This window comes from Micromys minutus (genome assembly GCF_963924665.1).
Source record: "Micromys minutus genome assembly, chromosome: 1".
Taxonomy (NCBI): Eukaryota; Metazoa; Chordata; class Mammalia; order Rodentia; family Muridae; genus Micromys; species Micromys minutus.
This window is the reverse complement of record NC_137969.1, coordinates 112,220,940-112,237,800: the sequence shown is the minus strand read 5'-3', so window position 1 is coordinate 112,237,800 and position 16,861 is coordinate 112,220,940. Positions and strand designations below refer to the sequence as shown.

The 16,861-nt window shown below is 43.5% G+C and overlaps 1 protein-coding gene across 1 annotated transcript in view; it reads left to right on the top strand.

Annotated features, from left to right (window-relative positions):
* Nucleotides 1-3,036: 3,036 nt before the first annotated feature.
* Nucleotides 3,037-16,861, top strand: part of SYCP2L (synaptonemal complex protein 2 like) — a gene marked incomplete at both ends in the record, with an annotated part of 49,970 nt that continues 36,145 nt past the window's right edge. Inside the window, 9 exon segments of the mRNA XM_080939648.1 lie at nucleotides 3,037-3,126; nucleotides 4,325-4,462; nucleotides 4,548-4,671; nucleotides 8,807-8,907; nucleotides 9,362-9,386; nucleotides 11,091-11,176; nucleotides 11,284-11,372; nucleotides 13,837-13,871; nucleotides 15,008-15,150. Coding sequence (XP_080795774.1) covers nucleotides 3,037-3,126; nucleotides 4,325-4,462; nucleotides 4,548-4,671; nucleotides 8,807-8,907; nucleotides 9,362-9,386; nucleotides 11,091-11,176; nucleotides 11,284-11,372; nucleotides 13,837-13,871; nucleotides 15,008-15,150 — 831 coding nt within the window.

Genomic DNA, 16,861 nt, shown 5'->3' with positions numbered 1-16,861 from the left:
AAAAAACAAAACAAAGCAACCAAAAGGTTTTTAGTTTGTGAAGAATGAAAACACACACTTCAGGTTGCCCTATAATTGAGTGTAAAGTATGTTGATAAAAGAAGTTAATCAAAGTGACATTACAAATAAGTTGTGATGCATTGGTGTCTGTCTTGTTGCTTTTAACAGCTTCTGAGGGTTGGGATACACTGTCACTGTAGGGTCTGGAAGTATATTATGTCTCCCAAATTCTGAAAATGGTTTCTTGCTAATACTTAAAAATACCAATTTTATTTAAATAATAATCATTTTAAATAGCGAAAGTACTGACTACTAAATATTGTATTCTCTAAAGTGGAATGTGTCTCAGTTGGATTGTGATCCCCACTTTTTAGAGGTCGCGCTCTTTCCTGCGTCACTCTCTGCACTGCCTTAGGAGGCTCTGCATTCACGTCTGTCACAGTCTTGATCGTATTTACTATGTACGAATCCGTTCGTGTGGGGGAGGAGCAAGCCTCCGAACCTGCAAGGTTTAAGTTTAAATTGGTAGATGAGTTATGGTGCGTTGCTATCTAGACCCTGGAGCTCAAGCCCAGGTTCCCGGGTTCATGGCAGGCTGAGCCACCTCGCCAGTGTTTACTTACGGAGGAAAACCAAAATGCAACTGTTTTTTCCCCCATGGAGTTTACATATTCTCTCTACAAAAAGCAGCCTGCCTCTAGCGCGCACACACAACTAGGTTAAATGAAGCGTTTGGAAACCAAGCTATTAAAAAAAAATTCTTAAGGTAGCTCAAGTCTGTTATCACAGCACCATGGGAGGCCGAGGCAAGAGTTCAGCCTGGGCTGCATACATAAGTATGACCCCTTTCCATCTGACTAAGGTGCTATATGACGCTTTATGGTATCAGATTGATTTAATAATTCTGTGTCCAAAGGCCACACCTCCTTCTGAACATAAAGTCCCCTTCCCAGGATGCTTTTGTTTGGTCAAGAAGCAGCTGGGATCCTGGCCTGGTGGTTTTTACTCTTTCTAAGCTTTCTAGGCTACAGAGTTCCCGGTCAGTCCCACCACACTCAAGTGATTCGCCCTAGGAAGTTGGTCAGTTTCCAGGGACCAGTAAACTTCACTGGCTTCAGCCACAAGGGTGCAAGCTCAGGACAGCTGCTCTTGAAGGTGTGTAAAGATTCTGCGCCTTCCTTTGCATCTGTGCCTGCAGGGCAGGCAGCCAGATCTTGCTGCTCGCCTGCTTTCTAGAATCTCAAACACCGGAGTCCAGGAGCAGGTTCATCCAATTGGAGCTTCTTGTAGAAAACACAAATCCAAGAGTCACCTGCGACTCGGATCCTCGCTTTGATTTCAGCGAGGATCTCTGACCATAGGAGGCAGGAGCTGCGCAGTTAGGCGCTGTGGACCTGCTGTGGATGAAAGTGGGCTGCGCAGTTAGGCGCTGTGGACCTGCAGTGGATGAAAGTGGGTCCCTTGAAGCCTCAGGATGCCAGTGGTGAGTGAGATCCGGAAGAGCAGCCCAGTCTTCCTTCCAGGGTCGGGGACAGAGGGAGCACTCTCTTTAGTGACACTCAGTCTAGGCTGCATCCCTGCCCCAGGGAGGCAGAAAAGTTTTTGGGGTATCAGGATATCTTGGGGTGCATCAATATCTTGGGTTTGCATGGGGCTATCTGGCAGCGTTCAGGGACAGAACAGGGATTCTGATCCTCTGCTCAAAACACCCCTGGGGAGGGGAAATGGAGGACTGGAGCTCCGCAGCTCTTTTGAAAGACCCAATGGACTACTTTTCCAGATTGGCTCCTGCAGACCTCTTTATCCCTTTCCTGTCCAGGCGACCTAGGGACCAGCAAGGAAAGGACAGTTTTGACAACAGATAGGGTCCTGAGCACCTGCTTTTCAGCTCCCAATTGCTTGCCATTGGCTAACCGGATGTTGAAAAAGCATAAACCTAGATGGAATGGGTCTTCTATTTCTCCTATTTTTACATAAGGACGATGAAAGAATTGCAAAATACAGCAACATTAGGGACTTTGATTCAGTTCCTCGAAACAGGACCTTTAACCTAAAGTAGATGTTTTGTTTTGCCTTGTGAGAGAGCAGCTCATTTGCCTAGGCCAGCATGGAATGTGGACGCTGAGGATATTTGAACTCTTGATGGACTTAAATGCTGGGATTACAGGTGGTACCGCCACAGCCCGCTGACGCAAAAAGAGCCACTTAGCAGAGGTTTATTTTGTGTACACTGTACTTTTCCACCAAATTGTCCAGGACAAATGAAGACGAAATGTACCAGCTCACTACACCTTTGGAAACCCCTTTTGTGGGTTGTAGATGTTTGTACCTTGAAATTTCACTGTATGGGCCCTAATGTTAAACTTTGTCACAAATATGAGGAACCTTTGAGTCTAATTTCTAATTACCATTTGTAATGTAAATTTTGGGTATGGGTTTGAACTTAAACATGAATTTTATTAACGCAGTGTCCCTTTCTATTTTAAAGCACTCTCTATAGAGATTGTTTATCTTGTCTGGACATTCATTCAGATGCTTTCTCTGCTTCTTGTGAGATGGTATTTTGTTTACACAGACCATGTCAAAGAAGGTAACTTTTTTTTTTGGGGGGGGGGGGGTGTTTGTTTTTAAACCCTATCTTACCTGCTGAAGTGCAGCTCTTCAGCAGTTAGTGGCTTGTGGGGTGGAGAGGATTCAGTTTTTTCTGCTGGGAGTGTGGTCATGCTCCAGTGAGTGTATGAGCAACACAAACTGGGCTCTGTATGTTTGTTTGTTTGTTCTCTGGGGAGGGCACAAGGGTGGGAGGGTGTGGGCCTGGAAGTAATGGGAAGTGAATGTGATGGGGTGCATTGTATGAAATTCCCAAATAAGAATATTGTGTTGGGAAAAAGAAACCCACGATCTTATTTAAACCCAGGATTAAGGATATACACAAATAGCAAACAAAACAACAAAAAACCTGTCCAAAAGAGCAGCATAAACATTTCTTCTATTTTTACAACTTGAAATGTGTTTTCAACCTTTATTTTTAAAAGAATGTCTCCTTATTGCACACAGAAGCATGAAAATTCTCTGCGGTCTGTTAGGGAAAATGCTGGAACTAGCAAGGCCCAAGATGCTTTCTGGGTAAAGATAGTTTATTTTCTCTTCTATATGTGTTAGAGTTAGGAGTGCTAGGTGGCTTTTCCATGTTCTTGTTCCGTAAGCCCAGAGCTGAGAAGTCTTGCCTTTCTCCACTGTGATGCCCTATCATAACCAAGTCTGCCCGACTTCACTCTGGCTAGCCCTTCAGAACCCCACTGTAAATTACCCAATGACTAGCATTTTTCTTCCAGGTAGAAGTAGCCGGCACTGAATAAAACATACTCAGTGCCTGTTATTAGGGAACTTGGGACCAGCAGAGAGCCAAACAACAGGTGCCCAGACCTAATTAGCAGGGTTGTAGAGCAGAATCATTGTAGGTGCCTGCATTGTTGAAGACGGTCCTGGAAATCGGTATCCCCCACTTCTGGGGGAGTCGGTTTTATTGAAGGATAGTAGTTTGGCTCAGGAGTCCAGACAGTGTGCCAAGACTAGAGGTGAGGCTGACTTTGCCTTGCTTTAGGAATTACCTTTTGTTTTCTTTCCTCTGTTGCTCTTCTGACCCTCAGTGGGGAGCTCGGGCTTGAATAGTTTTGGTTTAGATCGTGCAGTGCTCACGGCTAACCCATAACTGTAGTTTCCCGAAAGTCCATGGTTATGAAACTCACAGGGTCAATGGGGGTCTGAAGTCGTGTGAAATTCCGAGGATATGCAGCTGCTGCAGGAGGCCCACCAACCCCTCATCAAGAAGTTTTGTTCTCACAAGTGAAAGCTCCCACACCTTGATAAGTGATTGTCAATATTTTGCTATTTGTGTAGTCCTCACATTTAATCATTTTGTCTAAAGCCAACGAAAATTCTAACTTTTTTTTTTTTTTGAGTGCTTGTCTGTGGACACACTCTGCAGATTGAGACTGAAGTCTTTTATTGTATTTTCACTCTATATTATTTCACTCTGAATTATTATTTGCAACGATGATGTTGGCACAGGGGTCTTTCTCATGTTAGACAAGTTTTCTGCTACTGGACTGCATCCCTAGCCACAAGATTACGTTTGTTCATTTCTTTGGTAGTGCAGGGCTTTGAACCCAGGTCCTTGCCTGTGCTAAGTGAGAACTTTACCACTGAGCTACATCCTGGCTCTCACAGGCTTTTGTTGTTGAGCACAACATTAATTTGAAGTGTTGGTATAAAACAACTGTGCTTTGAAAAATTAGTAATCCACAAAGAATCTCCTTTCTAGCTCCAGTCTCTTATTACTGACGCATTTCATGGCAAAGGATTTCACATGATAGAAGAATATCTTCAGCAGAAAAAGAGCCATGTACCTCAGAAATATAACCATCTTCTCCTACACCATCTTGACAGATTGATGAATGAGGCAAGTGGACTTTTTGTTTGGGGATTAAAGCACCAATGTAGGTACAGCAGACAGAGCTTTGAAGCCAGTGTGTTCTGATGCCCAGGAACTGGATAAAAACAAGTTCCAGAATTGTTCCCTGCTGCTGAAATGTATCCAGAGATTCTTCAAAGATGACCCAGACCAAGAGGAGCCCTTGCTTATTCAGCAGGGATTGATCCCAAAGATAAGTGCCCTTTACGGCTGGAGAGTTTGGGTCAGCTCAGAGAAGCAGTGTTGGGAGGAGATGAGGGTGCTGCTCAGTGGTGGAGCACCTGCCTAAGGTGCATGAGCCCCCAGGTTGGGGAAGGGATAAAACAGAAACTAGTATGCTGGGGCCCACGATGTGGTGCATGCTTTTATTTAACACTTGGAGGCAGATCTGAGTTTGAGTCTGGTTTACAGAGCAAGTTCCAGGACAGCCAGGGCTACACATAGAAACCCTGTCTTCAAGAAACAAAACAAAAGCCTAGTACTAGTTTAATTGAATAGTTTTTTTTTTTCCTTTAAAATCAAATTTGATAAAAACAGGAGTCCATACTTGTTACTTCTGTCTCATAAGTTCCTGTTGGGTAGAGCTCAGCCGTCAGTTCTGAAGTTCTGGAGGACTGTGCCCAGACCTTATATATGCTAGGTAAATGCCCTGAGCCACATCCCCAGGCCTCAGAGCACATGGAGGATATATGGAATTGCATGGTTGTGCAATAATAATTTAGCCCTGTTCTTTGCAGGCCTATGTGGTGATGGCATTTTACTGGAGGGGAGGGAACAGAGGCTGCTGTAGGCTAGGCTGATCTCAAACTTGCCGCAAGGATGACCTTACCTCTGTTCACCCAACCTATAGCTTCTGAGTTCTGGGCATAAAACCTGGGGCTTTCTGCATGATACAACTAAGTGGCCTCCCAAGCCACTATTTTTGTTCTCTTAAAGTGTGTGTGTGTGTGTGTGTGTGTGTGTGTGTGTGTGTGTGTGTGTAGTGCCTGTGGCATCCAGAGGTTTTCCAGATTTTCCTAGAGTTTGTAGGTGATTGTGAGATGTGAGATATGGTTGATGGGAACCAAACACTGGTCCTCTGCTAGAACAGTTGCTCTCTTCTGAGCCATCTCTACAATGCTCTTTTATTTTTCTCTTTCTGTGACAGGGGCCTTTCTATAAAGTATCAGGCTGGTCGCAAAGTCCTAACAGTCTTTTGGCTTTGGTTTCCCACATGCTGGGCTTGCAGGCCTGTTCTGTGCTGCTAAGCCCAGTGAGTAATGGTTGCTAGTGATTGTTTCAGAGACTCTGGGGAAGATGTGGTGATCAGGGAGCCGGCTTTCTGTTTGAGTAGACTTCCTGAACATGATCAGACTATTGTTTGCTTATTCAATAGTCACCCGAGTGACATTTCACTGCTTTTAAAAATTAGCCGGGTAATCATGGTGTGTTAATAATATGGTATTGATTGCAGCTGGAAGCAAAGCACTTCGAAAACCTCTTACTGCAACTCTCAACACAGCGAGGTGTTTGCTTCTCTGTTTGTTGGAGAGAAAGTGAGGGAGAGCATGCAGTTGCTGAAGGCAATGGGGAGAATATTAATACATGTCTGCTCTACCACCTGCGGGTATCTTGCTCTTAGCGTCTACTGAGACCTGATTGGACCAAGAAAGTACTACCATTTTAAAATAAACTGCCACTCTAACTGAGGTGTCCTCTTCCCAGGGAAAAGAGTAAGCTGTAGGTTTTCTCAAATTCTTTTCTAGGGTTTTTATTTAATATTATTGAGTGTGTAGTGTGTGTGTGTGTGTGTGTGCAGGTGCATACATGCATGTGTGCCACAGTATTTGTGTGCACGTGTGTGTTTCTGTTTGCATACATACATGTTCATCTACATGTGTGTGCTTGGGTTCTCTCTCTCTCTCTCTCTCTCTCTCTCTCTCTCTTTCTCTCTCTCTCTCTCTCTCCCTCCCTCCCTCTCTCGTGTTATGCGTAGGTCAAAGACAACTTTCAGGTGTCAGTTCTGTCAGATTCTGGTAATCAAACTCGAGTCATCAGGCTTGGTGGCAAGTACTTTTACTTGCTTGGCCATCTTGCCAGCTCCTCTCTGGGACCCTGCAGAGGACACTAAAGACTGTGCTTTATCTGGGCCTGGTGACTAAGGTCTGGAATCCCAGCTGTTTATGAGTCTAATGGCCGGGAAAGCAAAGTGGTTCTGGGCTTCAGGATGAGTTCAAGAGTGGTGTGGGCAGCTTAGACATTGTCTCGAAATAAAAAGTAAAGAAAATTCCTCCCATGAGGCTTCTCCTACTCTTGGGAGTTCTTTATCATTTTTCCTTCAACCTATATTTTTCTTTTTCCAACAGTAAAATAACATAATGGGTAAAAGAGAACTAGGGATATAGGTCAATTGTAGAGCACTTGCCCTAGTCTGGATGAGGCCCAATACCCAGTACCACTGAAATACAAAAGGCATGAGATAATTTTGTATTTGATGTTCCTTAGTTTCCAGATGCCCTAACTTGTGCAGATAATAGGAAGCAAGGAAAAGGAGATGACCCTCAAAGAAAATGGGGCAGGCATGTCCTACAGGCACTTTGGAACCTAAGCTGATTGTTGGGAGGTTGTGGGGGCGGCTGTGAGTTAAAATATGCCCCAGCCTGATTTTTCTATTTAGGTCTTAAAGGCTATATTAGATACTCCATTTATGTCTATGATAAAATGCCTTAAGTAGATTTTGGCTCACAGTTTGAGGGTATAGTCGATCATGATGAGAATTCCCACGGAAGCAACATGAAACAGTTGGTCACCTTGTACCCACACTCTGCAAGCCAATCAAACTGAAGGCTGGTACTCAGTTCTTCATTTTTATTGAGTCTAGGACCCCGGCCCATATCATGGTGCCATCCACATTCATGGTGGATCTTCCATACCTGGGTCATCTTCCTGAAACCCCCCCTCACAGACACACCCAGAGGTGTGTTTCTGTATGTATGCCCCTCCCTCCCTCTGTGTGTATGTGTGTGTGTGTGTGTACTATTCCAAACCTAGTAAAGTTGACAGTGAAGGTTAGTATCAGTATATAAGAATGAGTCACATCAAATCCTTACTGGATTTTGAAATGGAAACTTTCATGTTTCCATGGAAATTGTACCTGGTGATGAGACTGTCACAACTATCTCAGGCACCTTCTGAGGGTCTATTACTTGTGTGTTTTGACCAAGGAGAGCAGATGGGCCTTGTGGAGAAGAAATGGATACTGGGTTCTGTATTAGAAGACCAATTATCAGTTCAGCATACAGTGTGCTTAGGCATTAATTCTACCTCAGAGAGCAAAAATTCTTTGCAGAAAGCCCACATCTAGCCCTGTCTCTAGGATCCAAGAGTACTCGGTGACACATCATTGCTCTTGTCCTGTGAGGTAGACCATGTACCATTGGTGCACATAAAAGGGCTTAGGGAATACTTCCTATTACTAAGCAGTGATCAACTGTGCAGTAGCACCCCCTTTTCCAACTCCACTCAAGAGCTGTTCATCAGGAGCACATGCTGAGTGTTTTCTTACCCGCTTCTGTGTCTGTCTCTCTGTGTCTCACTAGAGACTACATGCTATGTAGGTGCTCTACCCCTAAGCTATATCTTCAGACTTGTTTTCTTATGAACAGCTAGACTCAGCAAAAATGGTCCCAAAGGTGACCCATACTTTGAGTCCATCTGTTTCAAGATGCCACAGAAGTTCATCCCAACCATCCCAGGCAGAGCAGCATGGCAACTGGACATACGTTCCTATGAGGGAAAAAGTCCAATGAGCTAAAAGCTCTTGGAAGAAGATGGCAAGGCCCGAGGCATATTTCCTATAGCTTCAAAGGCTTCTGCAGCAATGCCCAAACTGTTCCTCTTGTTTGTTTAATTTGGTTTGGTGAGAGGATCTTGCTGTGTAGTTTGGGTTGGCCTTGAACTCTCAGCGGTCCTTCCACCTCATCCTCCCAAGGCTTGCTCCACCACGTCCAGCATACTTGTGTTTTTTGATTGTGTTTGATAGCTTGCTTCTCCAAGCCACATTTGTTACCCTGTGCTGCACAGGTTCACCTAACCCTGAACTCTTCTGAAGCTTCCACTGTGGGGTTGGGTACCAATCCTCATCAATCTTACTGATGTGTGGGACCTTCCTTTCTGTAATTCTGGACTGTTTGTGTCCTTTTTGACTTGCTCTTGATGGACGGGAAGCCTATGTTGCACATGAGAGAAGGTCTGCAGGCTGCTTTTTCTCCAATGGGAAATGGTCAGTCTTGTGGAATAGGGGCCCCCACTCAGACCCATGCGGTTCCATCAGCATTTCTTCTGTGCACATAGTTTCCTGGTTTGAGACAGTAACAAGATTGCTGGTCGTCAAAGTGCTGGCCTCGGAGGCACTGCTGACCAATGCCGTGGAAGACTTCCTCAGCACAGCGCTGGTAAGGATGGACGTGCTTTAAGGGACAATATGGCCACTGATGACCGGGTTCTGTCACTCATAAAGCCTCCTTTTCTGTCTGATGTTGGAGTTTTTTAAGTCCTTTTCGAGGTTGGCTCTTTTTAAGATGTGAATTTTAAAAGGGCCGTCACATTTTATGATTGAGTCGTTGTCTGAAAGATTGACATTAATGCATGCAACCAATGACTCGGGAAGCTGAGAAGTCATCTGTTTTATATGTTTAAATGCATTGTTTGACTGTAGGGAAGGTGCTCATTCTCATGAAGTGGTTGTGATCCTAACAGGTTTTTTTTTTTTTTTTTTTTTCCCCTAGTGGATTTTTTCCTTTGTCTCTTGGGTACAGTTCCTGTCAGTTAGTGTTCATGCATTAGCGTCAGAACATGTGATGCTTCAAAATAACAAGTTGTACTTTTTTTTTTCTTTCTTTTTATTAGGTCATTTCCAGCCACAGCAGGAAAGGTAAGTATATGAGCAGCTACCAACTGTATGGTTTTTATCAAGAGACTAGTTTGACACAGATGGTTTAAGTGACAGGCAAGGGTGAAGCTTTACCCATCTGAATTTATCCACCGCTTTACATGGTCTCACTCTGGTGCTGGAGGGCATTTTGCTGCCTTAGTTCTCAGCCATAATATTTTGCTTAGTGGCTGTTGTCACTGCTGTAGCCAACTTTCCTCTGTTCAGATAAGATTTTGTACCCAAAGTGGCTGGAGTTTAGTTCTCTGGGTTGGAGTCTGCCTGGGTCCATGTGCTAGAGGCTTGGCCCTGCCGTCAACATCACATGAGGCAGTTTTGTAGACAGCTCTGTGTAGAGGTTAATTAGGCGAGGAACTGGACTAGTTCCATGAGAATGGGAACTAATTACTTAATTATAATTACTTATTACAAAGAGTTTGGCTGTTGCCTTCTCCTTTCCTGGGCTCTGCTTCCCAGGTGACTTCCTCCACACTGTGTTCCTCACATTGTGACTCTGTCCTCTGTGAGTTCCTCTCCAGAAGTCACAGTATGCTGGTGTACTTTCCGGCTTCCAGAACTGTGAGCTAAACTGTCTTTTCTTTGTTAAGTGGACCCAGCTTCAAGTATCCAGTTATAGCAACAGAAAGTTAAACCAAAGACACTGCCTGGTGCGTTATCCTACACGTTTTCTCCTGGTTTCTCTCAATGTAGCTCATATTGTGTGTTTTTCATCCCAGGACAGTGAACCAACTGTTTCTTTTGCTTTTTGACAAAGTGTCTTGACACATGTCTCAGAAGTTAGTTTCTGTCACCCAAGCTCCCTTCTTCTGTGTCACTTCTCTAGCTCCTCTCAAAATGGAAACGTGGTGTGTGGTGTTTGCTAGCCAGCAGGGCACATACAGACACCCTCAGGAGTCTTGCTGTCTAGCTGGGCTTTGTTAGAACCTTTGAGTCTGGTGGGCACCAGGTCCAGCTGAGTTTCCGTGTCTCTCTGGCTATCTAACTGTGCTAGTGTGGCTTGTTTGAACTGAAGACAGTACTTTTATTCTTCTGTTTGGCTTTCTACCATCGTAAGAGTTATACTGGAGTAAAAAGTATATGCTTTGTGATAAATTACTTGCACATTGAGATGGTCTGAACCTATTAAAATTATACTCTGAATCTGGCATTTTTTTTCACGGTGTTCACCACTGTTTCCACATGCTACCTTAATATATATGTCCCCAGAGGTAACCGTAAAAGGTGGCACGTTCAGTTATGTATGAAATAGTATCTGTCATGTTTTCTCTCATGTATAGATAGCTGGGGAAGTTTCTGTGTTATATGAATAAAGACCAACTCATTTGAAAGTTTCTGCTTCCCTGCCATGCATTTGATTTGTATATTGTGCACAATGCTTTTGTATGACTACATAGTATTACACATATGAGTACAGACTCCTTTAAAGCATGTTAACAGCACAGCCCATGTACCTGCTCTTAGAACATTGCTCACTGTGGATAAAGAATGACTTTGCTCGGGTTCCAGCCATGACAGTGAAGTCACCCCCACTTTGCTCAGGTTGCTGCAATGGTCCTTTGTGGACATTTATGAAGGCAAACGTTGTCTGGGGCTGCTGTGACTTGAAGCTGGCTGTTACCCGTCTTCCTGCTACATAGGAGTCAATTCCACCTCTTTCCATTTGATGGCCACACAATGTGCTTTCAGGGACAATCCAGATGTTGGACTCGTTCATACTTCGTTTAGGATTCCTGGTGGCAGAAGGCTCTGTGAGGCTCTCTATTCAGCAGGAAGTGAGTTGTGACGAAACAGTTAATGGTTGCTCCGGAAAACTCTGGAAGCTATGGGTGAGGTGTCATTTTGTTTCTTTGCCATGAATCCTTGAACCAATTCTGAGCAGGCTCTGTGGACTTTGAACTGCATTTTGAACGCTGCACCCCTGAGAGAGAGAAGACAGCTCTCTTCAGCAGAAGGCGCGTGCTGCCTAATGTAAGTGAACTCACACTTAGGTGATGGTATACGCCCCAAGTCTGTGTGATTCTTTGTGCCCTGCACCCCTGCCTACTTCATGCTTCCTTACAGTATATTGTTTTACATTGGCTATCGTCATCTTTTAGGACATGGAATTCATTGCACTTCTGAGTTTTACTTAGTTTACAGTGAGAAACAAGCTGTTAATCTGATGGGTTTCTTTTATGTGTGAGTGACTTGAAGTTTTTTTCTTTTGCCATTTTTAATACTCGTTCTTTGTTCTGTATACTTGGTGGTTTTGCTATGATGTGCTGTGGGCATTTTCCTTTCTGGTGCTGTGTACTTGGGTGTGCTGTGTGCTGCTGCTTGTCTCTGCACGAGTGTGTCCTCTCTTAGCTTGGGGAGCTTTTGTGTTCTTGTTGAAGGTCTGGTCTATGCCGTTGATTTGTTGATTTGAGATTCTTCTTCATTGATGTCTATAGTTTAAAAGTTTTTTTCCCCCCATGGTGTTCCACATTGTGTTTTAGAAAACAAAATCCCAAACTCTGACTCTGGAGCCAGATGCTGTGGTGAAAACCTGCCGGCTCAGAGAGACAGAGAAAGCACCCAGCTGACCTTCCTTGTCAGCTGATGTCCCAGCAGGAAAGGGCTCCTTCTCCACACTGACTTAAATGCCCTTCGACTCAAAAGTCCCTCCTTCCTCTTTCCTGGGTCCCTGTCAACTGGCTGCCTACTCAGCCTCTTGACCTTTATTTAGCTCCTGCTTACAGCTCTACAGGTGTGTACCAGGGCTGAGCCACACCACAACAGTTTTTCCAGTTCACAACCTTGGGGTTCACCACGTATTCAAATCTCCCGCAGCACCACATTTCCTGTGTTTGTAAAGCTCATGTTCCTCGATTGTTTGGTCCAGAGTCTCTGTTTTATCTTTTAAGACCCAATGTTCTGTCCTCTTCTCCATTTGTTCCGATTGGGGAGGCTTCCCTCTGAGTTTTCTACGTGGGCTATTTGCTTGTTTGTTTTTCCAATTTCATCTTCGTTTCAGCTGGAGTTCTCTTCAAAGTTCCTATCTCCTGCTTGAATTCTGCTCTGAAGCTCGGATTGCCTTCTCCATCAGCCTCCCCTCCCGTTTGTGTTTTCTTGGGCATTGCTTAGGCGTTCATTCTCCTTAAATGTTTTCTCTTGGATCTCATCAAGCCATTTCTCTGTGTCTTCTTTAAACTCCTCAACTTCTTTGAGGAGGTTCACGTTCATGTTTTGTTTTTGTTTTTTAATGTCTGTGTCCTGGATTTTAACGGGGCAGTTCTCACTGGCAAGCATTTCTAGGTTTTAGAGAGAAGATGCCGGCTTGATCTTTCATTTCTGTGATGAGGCCTGGGCCCCTGGGACCTCTGATAGGTCTGAGTTGATTATGGATGGGCAGGGATAGGGCTGAGTATGGCGGCGGCTTGTGCCAAGCCCAGGGAGGGGGGTGGGGGTAGATGTATGAGTAGAAAAGTTAGCCAGGGCACGGAAAAGCCCCGTGGTTTGATGGATTGGTAGTGAGGCTCCTTGCCCATAGAGCTCTTCTGTAAGGAAGACAGATGACGCCAGACTAGGCTGGTGGGTTGTGGGGCCGAGGCTAACCCTGGTAGATTGTGGAAAAGACATAGATGATGAGGTCAGGGCTACTCACCAAGTTAGATTTTGGAAGGGGACATGGGAAGTTTGGGTACGGGGGTGGTTGATGGGGGCAGGTCAAAGGGTCCTGTGTGGGTGGATGTGGGTAGGGCCAGTCTCAGTGGGAGTATAGGGTTGACTGCACAGCAGGAGGCGACACTGAGACTAGGGCTGGCTGGGAATATGGGACCCGGGGAAACCTAGAGGTTGGCTGCCATGGGAGCCTAGCTAGATATGATGAGTTTCACAAAAAGCACGGGGTAGTAGAGGAAACTTGCCAGGGTAGGCCTTGGAGGAGGATGTGGATGTCTGGAATTTTCCGTGTGGCTTCTGTAACTAGAACTCAGGTACGCATGCGTCTAAACTATGTTCTTTGTGGTTTTCGCTATCTTCCCGTCTACACGACTTCTTTATTCTTTAAAAGGAGAGATTTTTGCCAGGTGTGGTAATGTATCTACCTCCCTCCCACAGCCCCCGGCATCCCAGTCCTGGAGGTAGAGACAAGTTAAGGCCAGTTTGGGCTTAGTTAAATGGATTCAAAACAGTAAGGGATATGGATGTAGCTGAATGAAGCTCCTGGTCCTCAGCACCCCTTCCCCCAGCTCCAAACGCTAGTGCGCGTAAAATTAAATAATTAAAAAAATTTAAATGCATATTGATCATCAATGTGTAAACTTAAAAGTTCTATTAAAATGCATTACACATTGTGGAAATTCTGATACTGGTTTCAAAAATATCTCTTGGTTTTAAACTTACTAATTTGATAAGGGCTTACCTCTTGCTGTTCATCTCAGTAAAATGTTAATTTCTGTAAATGTTTCAGGAAAGAATTGGCAAAGACTATCTTGACCGTGGGCGGTAAGAAGTATTTAGAATTTTAAATTCGTAGACTATTGGGCACTAGGAGACTCATGAGAATGTTGAAAGTATGAGGAATAAATTATGTTCTGTTTGAAGTTAGGAAATTACTAATTTTTTTTTCCTGAGAGGTTCTGGCCTGCTGAAAATCATAATAGCTAACAGATACCTACTGGCCAGTTTTGTCACGTTTCAATAAATAGCCACACATGCTTCAACTAAAATTCTTTTATGGAAAAGACAGCAGTCATGAATAAAGAAGCCCTCTGTGTTTATAGCCCTATGCTCTGTCTTTGACTCAGGTACCTTTTTATTCCCAAACACAATCTTTGTGCTTTTAATCTGCATAATAATTACATGATTATTTTATAGATTTTTAAAAGCCTTCTGTAACTACTACCTTGTCAGTCCATCCGATTACATTCCTCTCTTTGCCTTTACAGTTATTTGAGGTTTCAACTGTGTCTGTGGGTGCTTAGTTAACATGCACAAAACCCTGGATGAGTTTGAGCCCTAACTCCCCTAAACCTGGTGTGGGAACATGTGTTCGTACTCTCAGCATTTGGGAGAAGGGAAGAGAATCAGTAGTTGATGGTTATCCTTGGCTAGAGACAGTGAATCTGAGTCCATCCTGCGCTACAACAAGACCCTGCTTTTTAAATAGAATTATTTGACATTTGAGCACATACTGTAACTGCAGTAAAATATTGTAACTTTAATGAGATTTAATTTTTGTTGTAGAAATATTGTAAGGCTATTTGATCTGATTTGGTATTTTAATGTTCCTTAAATATAAAATCTAAAAATATATGTTACATCTATATTATACATATATTTTTTACAGTACTAACTAGGGATTGAGCTCAGCTCTTTATACTTAGTAGGCAAACATTCTACTAATTAGACAATATTCCCAACCCTCAGAAACAGCATTTTAAAGATGTTATCTGTGAAATGTATTCGGATTTCCCCCTAGCAATCCTTAAGTAGGCTTTATGTGGCCACAATGACTCAGTGTGTTTTGCTGCATTTTACCAAGTGCTTAGCTCTAGACAAAATGCTGACTTTAAAACATTTTGTTTGCTGTTGCTCTGCACCCAGAATTCACCTAGTTCCCCTGTGCTTTGAATCTCTAGATTACAGCCAGCAGGTTGCTCTCTCCGAGGCCCTGTGTCGAATGACGGTTGGCTCACAGAGGAATGAACTTGCTTTTCAGTGGTTTGATGATGCTGTCCTGGCTGAAGCTTTCAAAGAAATTAAGAATCGGGAATTTGAGACGGTGAGAATTCTGGTTAAAATACTCAGGCAGCATTTGTTGAGGATTCTTTTAGACTTTCTTAGATTTTTAGCTCAGGAGAAGATTAAATTTTCTTTTCTTTTTTTTTTTTCTAAAAAAGATTCATTTATTATATATAAGTACACCATAGCTATCTTCAGACACACCAGAAGAGGGCATCAGATCCCATTACAGATGGTTGTGAATCACCATGTGTTTGCTGGGAATTGTACGTCAGACCTCCAGAAGTGCAATCAGTGCTCTTAACCACTGAGCCATCTCTCCAGCCCAAGATTTAATTTTCTTAACAGACATGCACTCACATACACATTTCTTCTTTACATACACACACATAATGAAAAAAAAAGTTTTCATCTTTAAAACCACACCAGGGTTATCTGCAAAAGCAGTGTATGTCCTAACTGCTGAACCATCTCTCCGGCCCCTCGCTGCTTAAAATATGATCAGATTGTGATTCTTAATGTTCTGTTTGCCCTTGTGAGTGAAACAATTTGAAGGTGCATAAGCAAAATGCTTAGAGGACACAGGAGAAGATGCGTACAGGGCTCTTTAGAGGGAATCGACCAGGAGGCCAACTGTGAATTTGATGGGTTCAGGCAAGGAAAACATTTGGGAGCAGGTGGAGATTTTGAATGGCCCCTGAAGAGTAGGGATACACTTGAAGAATAAAGAGAAAAGATTGGAGCTGTGAAGAGGGACTCTGTGACCACGATGGGTGGCTGGCATTGGTAATTGCACTAGGGTGGTGAGACTATAGAGTGACCCTGTTGCTGCCGTGGGAAGGACAGAGGTTTTCGGCAGTTGGTAGCTTAGTTTGTTTTCTGCAATAAGCTTAGTATGATTGTTCTCAAAGGGCACAAAAATAGCTTTTGGCTTTGTCTCTACCTTCCTCCTCCAATTGCTTTCTAAAAAAATAAATTATAGATTTTTTTCCCCTTGATTTTTCTTTTTCTTTTCTTTTTATATGAGTACACTGTTGCTGTCTTCAGACATACTGAAAGAGGGCATTACAAATGGTTATGAGCCACCATGTGGTTGCTGGGAATTGAACTCAGGACCTCTGGAAGAACAGTCAGTGCTCTTAACCACTGAGCCATCTCTCCAGCCCCTCCTCCAATTGCTAGTGCCATTTCCTTTATTCTTTCTCACATGCCTTTCAATCAGGGTGAGGGTTTCAGGAAAAGTAAAATTCATATTGAGTGCTCATTTTAATGAAGCCTTCTAATCAACACCAGTGTGTAATCAGGATCATCACATGACTTACACTGGACTAAATTTGAACCTTTCCCATATGTTCGGGAAAGGTCACGATCCAGGGACTTTTTTGGTTTTGAGTTTTACCTCAAGTTAGAGTTCAACCTGTTTGACTTAGGTGATGTGTGCATGAACTTAGGTGACATGAATAAGGACATGGACTGGTGAAGTCTATTGCATCTGTCAAGTGGGAATAAATCCTACCTTAAAATGGGAGTTTCTTAGATAGGGTTACTATTGCTATTATAAAACACCACAAACAAAAGCAACTTGGGCAAGTAAGAGAGGGTTTATTTGGCTTTTATTTCCTGAATTACAACTCATTGATGGGAGCCAAAGCAGGAACTCAAACTAGGCAGGAAGCAGAAGCTGATGTAGAGGCTGTGGAGTGGTGCTTACTGGTTTACCCCTCTTGGCTTAGCTGATCTTCTTACAGTAC